General features: G+C 47.0%; 1 protein-coding gene across 1 annotated transcript; it reads left to right on the top strand.

The window, feature by feature from the left end:
* The first annotated feature begins 6,516 nt into the window (after window positions 1-6,516).
* On the top strand, window positions 6,517-7,767 carry LOC142767371 (membrane metallo-endopeptidase-like 1). Its single transcript, XM_075868893.1, has one exon. The coding sequence runs from the start codon at window positions 6,517-6,519 to the stop codon at window positions 7,765-7,767; it is 1,251 nt and encodes a 416-aa protein (XP_075725008.1).
* The last annotated feature ends 373 nt before the right edge of the window (window positions 7,768-8,140 follow it).

The following is an 8,140-nucleotide window of genomic DNA, read 5'->3' as shown; positions in this document are numbered from 1 at the left end:
GCTTACAGTATTGTAAATAAATAAGTAAATGAATAATACTTGTGAAATTAAAAGTGCACCTTTTTTCTCGCGGATTTTATGACTTGCCATTTGCTTTCTTTTTCTACATTTCGAAGTGCGCGAGGCGACAAATCTATCCAATATCCTTGTGAAAAATCGCCTTCTGCTTTCGCTAAGTGCGCGCAAGCCTATAACAGCAATGGAGTGGACCCCTATGAAAGGATCAGTTTATTGAATATGGGCGGAAGAGATTATTATCAAAGGCTATACGAGGATGTGGCCATACATTAAGTTCCTCGAGCACACTTGTAGGCGAAGCCTTGTGATAACATCATCAACAGCCATTACTACAATACTTTGTCTATAGCATGTTGTATAAATAAAACTAAAGCACACATTTAACTTAACTGGGAGTATATTTTTACGCGATCGTGACGTTGGCGAAGGCCACAGTCTGTATTTTCAAAAGGAAACTGTTTATTTGACTGAACTTGGTGGCTGGTAAACGTAAAGTTAGGTTACCGCAATACATACTTGCACTGATAGTGATGAACAGAGCGTCGGCCATCGATATCGATCAACTGTCAAGTACGTTGATTTTAACACCAAATCATTGAAGATTCCAGTGTTATCGCTAGCGGCCGCGAAAGTTGAAGAACTAAGTGTAATGCTTGCGCGGAGCATGTAATCTGATTTGGAACATTCCAACATTATCTCGATAGATCGCAATCATTCGGACACGCTTTGCGCGAGGTAGCAGTTACATAGTAATGGGGCGTTAAAACGACAATGTAAAAGAATGGAACACGTGTGACCAGTGCCTCCTGTATACAAGTGGCAATATTGACGAGTGTATGCTGTCGAAAAAGTTTTTTTAAGAAGCATCAAGGGGCAGCTTAATTAGGGCGTGGAGCATGTGAAGAACGCTTAAAGATGGGGGGGGGATGTCGTCAACGTAAAATTAACCGAACAGGACGACTAAAAAAAGAAAAGATGTGGGTGATGAGATTAGCGTCGTACTTTACTATACAAGCATCGTTGCCAGATAACTTTATCAAAACGAGCAAGCTATGGATTGTGGCCGCCATTAATATACAGCTTTTCTTTAACAAGCGTTCGCCGAATGTTTAGTAATTCTATACCTCCCAAGCGACTATACCTTAATACACCGCCTGCGTACGCAAGGCCTTCATTTGAATATGGCATGGTCACTGTGTGGTAGTGCCTTGGTGGAGAGAGGCAGAGGCCAGCGAGACGTGTGACGTGCTTGCGGTTCAAGCTACGAGCCTCTGCCTGCCCCGTTGCTGAAGGCGATAGCGTATGCATAAGCGGAGGCGTAGAATCATTACCCTTTGCTGCACAGCATCGCTCAGCGTTCCGTTTCTCTCCGCAACCGACGACGCCGGGAAGACCCGCATATCGAGTACCAGTGTTTCGAAAGTGCAGAGAACTGGGCTTGTTGGTTGTGCGCGATCAGAAAACAGCGCGCGAAAACCACAAGATGCGCAGAAAGTGTACACGCACACAGCGCTGACTCTCAGCAACTCTACAATTGTTCAGAGTCAACGTCACGTGCACTCTGTGTATCCACGTGGTTTTTCGCGCTATTTACCGGTGTTTAATGCGTGCTTGTTCATGTCATCTTTGCACGGGGTTCACAATATTCTTTTTCTGGGCATAGTGCCCAGAATGGTCAAGTCGAGATCGCGGGTGTTAGTCCCCGCGGCTGAGAGGCGCCTCTATAAGCGTCAAGTATGGGTTCGTCCACGTCGAACATTCATCGTACAAACTCTCATACGTCACTACACAATAGGCACTAGTTCTATGAAGAAACTTTCCATATAGTCTTATACTGATTCCTATGACGGTGAGATCAGCCATGGTTTTTTGTAGGGGCGAAGCTCTTAAAAGCTTTGGTCTGTCCATCACATGCATGTATGTACGTGACCGCCTTTAGTTCCACCTTTGCCAACTGCCCACTACTTCGTCCTTGCAAACATGCCACTACGCCCAATCCCCGATCCACCACTTCACCAACCATAAAGCAAATACTGTTGAGAAGTAGCCAATATGAAATGCAAGACGGTTGTGTACTCGTATGTGCGCGTTAAAGAACCATAGATTGCCCCACACTGTGCCCATATCTTGTTTGTACGTGACCGTCTATAGTAGCACTTTTGCAAAGTGCCGATTGCTTCGTCCTTGCAAACATCCCACTACGCTCCATCACTGATCCACCACTTCACCCACCATAAAGCCGTTATATTGAAGGGAGAACGAAAGTGACGTGGAGCTACCACTTCTGAAAAATAAAATTTTTGGTATATACAGTGATTGTGATGTCTTTTGTGATGTAGTGGGCGATACTCGTTGACTGTTCACGGTTTTGAGATGAAACCCTCAAGCACTTCGCCCCACTCATCATCATTTACTCCGTGGATATGCAGTGATTTTTTTAACATTCTTCTGGGAAATGTATACCCAAACGAGAGTATTTTTTTCCTTTTTTTAAAAACCGAAAAAAAGCGCGAATCTTCGAACAATTTCACTCGTACACACAATTTCCGATAAACTCTATTAACACGCTCACTTGTGCTGCGTCCTTGTGACTATTTCTGGAACATTTCCGCAATAATATGAGCCCGATTGAAGGAAGAAATATGAAGGACCCTTCCACTATTCTGAAGATGGACACCAGATGCTCCGACTGTCGTGAGTTTACTATAGCGAATATTGGACTGGGTTGAATGGTACAAAAATATTAGAGAAAGAATGATACACCTAAGCACCGCCAAGAAATAAACGAGGCACAGGAAAGGAGCGTATCTTCGTCGCATGGCTTATTGGAAGCTTGACTGATACAAACAATCCTCGCACCTTTATAGGGGCACCAGATCATTTTTAATACAGAAGGCAACACATCTTGCACAACACGAAGCAGGGGCAATATATGTGTGACTTGTAGCCCCGGCACCGTGCTAGAAAAAAAAATGCGACGAAAATCTGGGCGCTATCAAAGAAATGTAAGTAAGATGTAATTGTCGCTGGACTGGTTGGTCCATAACTTTGAGGGAAAAAAGAGAGGACGCTTGTCCTTCACTCTCAAAAGTAGAACACGATAAAGCCCCGCCGCGGCGGTCTAGTGGCGAAGGTACTCGGCTGCTTACACGCAGGTCGCGACATCGAATCTCAGCTGCGGCAGCTGCATTTTCGATGGAGGCGAAATGCGGTCGGCGCATGTGCTCAGATTTGTGTGTACGTAAAGAACCACAGGTGGTCAAATTTTCTTCGATGTGTGTAACTATATAGTAAAGCTTCTAGAAGAAATACAGCTATTTTTGCCAAAAATTTGGCAATTTTTTATCTGGTCAGTGACAATTTCCGTATGTGCAACATCGTACCTTAACAGACGAGGTTTTGTCGAACTGTTGACTATATTTAGACATGTATCTTATGGTCAGGTTCTGAATAAGCAAACATGAATTCGTTGCAGTTGTTGTTATTGTTGTTGTTGTTGCTGCTGCTGTTGTTGTTGATGATGATGATGATGATGATGATGATGATGATGATGATGATGATGACGACGACGACGACGACAACCCCATATGACTGACACACACCCACAAAGGGGAAGGAGCAAGAACCAGGTGGCAGGATCCTTAGAGTAACGGAACTAAAAAGAAACATTTAAAATTTCTTAGCCATATCCATCTATCTATCTATCCATCTAGCCGCTTACCTTTGTGTGCTCTCGTGATAATTAGCATGGGAGGGTAAGATGGTTTGACGAATATGACGTGCTGGTCAGAACATGAATAATGTCACATTCTCGTCGCGTGCGCAGTCAAACACTTCCCGCCAGACAGTGGCACGTACCCACGAGCGAGTATGTGACAGTGATATGCTTGTATGTACCACAGATCTACCGAGGAGCGACGAGAACACACCTGGGCAATTTTGAAGTGCCAGCGTCAAGAATGCAAAGAATAAATGTCAGGGTCCCAGCTCGAATCGAATCCAAACATTTTGCATGGCAAGGAAGCATGCTACCGCAGAGCTACGCCAGATCTTGGAACTACTTCTCAAATACATGCTAATCTTCGTTAAATATTAATAGTGGTTGCAGTGCTGCCTATACAATTTCATAAACATTACATATGTACTCTATTGATACAGCCGTCACGTCGGGTTAACGTCGGTTGTGGTTAAGTACCATGCACCGAAGTTGACTTATAAGTTAGCAGTGTCCAGGGCCAGCATCCTCGCGAGCATCAGCCCTTCATATGTCAGCTTCTGGTGTTCCTAATACGCATGTTCCTGTTTGTATCGTTGCGCAAGTGCAAACAACTGGTAATATAAACATCTGCAACTTTTTCACATATGTCTGTGAGTGCGACGTTTGTACATATATTTAGCGTATTTCATGGCGTGTCGTTCAATTAAAAAAAATTGGGACACGCTCATCTTCCCTCGGCATGCTTCTCATAACGACGATTCCCAAGGTACGTGGGATGTGCCGAACTTTTTAAGCAATCCTCTGCAACTTCTACCACTCATTTGTTACACTTTATTAACAGCATGGTGTCTGTAATAAGAGGCATTAACCCCCCCCCAAAAAAATGTTATTGTCATTGCATATAGAGCACAAAGTAACACTCGACCACATCTGCCTGCCCGACCCCCACTTCACTCCAAGGTAGTGCCCCCCCCCCGAAAGAAACTTCTGTCTACGCCACTGTTTGGAATTCATCGCAGCCTAAATTCTTTGATAATGTAAAATGTGCGATGTTGTGCGTGGATGTGTTCTTACTGAACGTTACATTTGATTATTCTGAACGCTGCGTAATTGTTAAAGAAGAAGAAGAAGAAGTTGGCGCCATTGTCGAGGCTTGAACAGCGGCACTCTACGTATAGGCAGTTTTACTTCAATATTTAACCGCAGTTATGAGTCGACGAGGAGTGCGTTACCAGGCTAGACTCAGAGAGCCGAAACAAAGTAAGAGCACAGCAATAAGTTCGTTGTTGGACTCTTTCCATTCTACAGAGTCTAAACCACCACCCAAGTCAACGGCGCCAGAGCAAGTCCGCGCAAGAAGCGACAAGATCCCTGAGTCCGGGTATGCGACGCCATCTGAAGGTCTTACGTTCTCAACAACTCGTTTGACAGCCGCTAGAACGACACCCAGCGTGCCCAAAGACGTTTGCTCACCGCAGAACTTCTGCCTGTCAAGTCGTGATGGCAACCTTGTCATCCACGCGACTCGGAAGCCTGTGCTGAACACAAGAGACGTCCACTCCTTTAAGCATGAGACAGCGCCAGCAGTTACAGGCACGCAGGCTACGAGCAGAGAGCTGCCGAACCGGGAAGACATAGAACAGTTATCCGAAGATGATGATCTTAGAGAGCTTCCCGCTGTCACATCTGATATGGCCGAAGCAATATCAAAGCTTGTGGCACAATTCTTAGGTACGGGAGATCAAGGCTCGATGACGAAGCAAAACGTCGGGAGTGCCGCGGTTGCTCTGCCTTCGGAGACCGAAAATGAATCTCCTGATGATCGACAACCTGTCCAAGCAGTAGCGGTACCACCTGTCACGGCATCTACTCGATCCGCGCGGCGATCCACGGCGGCGACAAGACGGAAGAACGAATCATTAGCTGCTAACAACATTGCAGACATAGACCTCAGGGTAGTCAGCAGAGAAGGTGAACCTGATTACAAAGAATACCTCGTGGCGTTCCTTCTGCTTGGCGTTTTCGTAGTGCTTCTGTTCATTGTTTTCTACCTTTTGGCATCGACACATGGTAGAAACAAAGCTGGCTCGCATGATTCACTTGTCTGTGTCTCCGACTATTGTGTAAAAGACGCTGAATACCTCGGCCAGCTGCTTTCTTGGGAAGACGATCCACCCTGTGGCAACTTCTACATGTTCGTGTGCCACCGGTGGAAGAGTCAGCACCTGGAGGTGCCTCATTCGTCCTTTTTCACCCAAGACGATGACAGCATCGCAAGTCTCGAACGGAGTGTGTACGCTATGCTGCAAACCAAGGCGGAAAATTTGAAAAGCGTTACATGGCTGAGAGATCTGATGGATAAGTGCATGGGCGAGAACCAAATAGACGGTGACGGTTGGGACTCAATGCTAGAAATAATGTCAGATGCGTCGGTTGGACCATTTCCCATGACGCCACCGGTTTGAAGGAGCCTGTCAGTGTGGAAGTCTGCTGGACGGCTTCTGAGGAAGACAGGAACCACCGCTTTATTTGCTATAACCGTCGGCGCTGTTCCATCAGGTTCGCCAAATAGTATTCTAGCGGTAGGCCCTCCAGAATTGCCTCGGCACGGTGTTATGAGTACCGACAGTGTCGTCAAACTATACACAAACGCCATATTTTCTGCAGTCAAGGCTTTGAAAAAAAGATTCGTTCCAGTTGAAAACCTGTTAGAAATCGCGAGATTTGCCGCCAGCTATGAGAACGCCATTAGTCACAGTGCAGTAAGTGTGGCAATAACCATGTCCACAACGAACTCCTCATCGCCCATTGCCCAGTTTATGTCCAGTGTCTTTTACGATCGTTGGCCCGGATATACAGACAAACTGGACTCGGACGTATTGGTATCGTCACCGAATATTATAAGACGGATTATCCAACTCGTGGAGAGCACCGAACTACACACGGCCATAAACTATCTCGCGCTACGATTTATGATACAGGTATCGGCGTTCATTCCCAACACAGGCCTGGCGCAGGTGTTCTACACTTTTCTTACAGCCCGGCCTACGATGACATCACCCCGTTGGAAAATCTGTCTTCGAGCTGTGGAACAAGCGCTAGCTCCCCTCATGTACGCTTCGTATTTTACGTACCAGAACCTGCACGCGTCATCGTCGCAGTTTGCTGATTTCGTCGGCGAAGCAGCGCAGGAATTTCTCCGCGGCGTGGACGATTCGTCGTACTTCACTGCGTTCTCTAAGGCAGCTTTCCGAGACGTATTGAGCAAGACGCATTTTAGAGTACTCGGACCCCCTTGGGTGAGTGAAAGCTCTGCTATGGAAGCCTACATTCAAACTCTACCGGCCATACGTCCAGCACACACGGCTCTGCAGTCATACACGGCCGTATACGAAGCCAGCTTTCTCTACTCCCTGTCTCGTGGCTTTTCGCAGCAATGGACGCGGTCCATCTTCGCGACCGAATGCTGGCACGAGCTGAACCCTCGCACTCTGTACGTTCCGCTGCTGACATTCAACGAGACTCTTTGGTCCCACCCTGATACCCAGTCTCTGCAAGTCTCCCGGGCCGGCTTTCGTGTGCAAGAGTGCATTCTGGAGATGCTCTTAGGACATACCGCCTTCGCGAACGACCATCTGCAGTGGTGGCTGGACGAAGCGACCAAGCATAAGCTAGAAAGTAGTGAGGCTTGTCTCAATAGAATCGCAGGGCGAGGCAACATAAGGGAGCCTCTCGCCATTGTCAAGCGTAGCTTGTCGGTTCGTCTCGCGTACGAACAGTTTCAGAGAAGCGTGAATGCGTCCGGAAGCGGGCTTACGCTTAGCCTTCCCAACGGCAAACTGCTTACCGCCAAGCAACTTTTCTTCGTCCTGCTGGTGCTGCAGTCCTGCGAAAGCAGGCCCGCTGAAGACGCCGCTCCAAGCTCGGAACTCGAGTGGAACGCCGCACTTGGAAACGATCCCGAACTGTCAGTGGCATTCGGTTGTCCCCGTGGTTCAACGATGAACCCGGCGAGGAAGTGTGGCGTATAACTGGCCAATGACTTTGTGATTCGCGAATGCATTAAAGGTTCAGCGCCTGAATACTTTTAAATGAGGAGCATTTCTTTGTCGCACAATGTCGCGCTTAGGCGTCGGCGGTTATGCTCAACACTTTTACTGTGAATCATAGAGTTTCATACAATAATTGTATGAAACTCTATTATGTGCATGATAGAGTCCCGTGCCAGCTCAGGAAGACACCCTCAAAACTGTCACTCCCTTCCCTCTCTCTCACCTCGCAAGGCCGAAGCAGGCAGCGTCTGCTAATAAAAAAAAATGCCGCCCACATGTTTCCACGGGGTGTAACTCGAGTAAATGCGTCGCATAGTGGGAGGGGAGGGGTATCGCGTGAATTTTCGGGAAT

This window comes from Rhipicephalus microplus, chromosome 1, assembly GCF_043290135.1.
Source record: "Rhipicephalus microplus isolate Deutch F79 chromosome 1, USDA_Rmic, whole genome shotgun sequence".
NCBI lineage: Eukaryota > Metazoa > Arthropoda > Arachnida > Ixodida > Ixodidae > Rhipicephalus > Rhipicephalus microplus.
The sequence above is the reverse complement of the archived record's forward strand: the minus strand, read 5'-3'. Positions and strand labels throughout refer to the sequence as shown.

Coding starts and splice junctions, on each gene's coding strand:
- LOC142767371 (XM_075868893.1), top strand. CDS start 6,517: ATGTCCACAACGAACTCCTCATCGCCCATTGCCCAGTTTATGTCCAGT.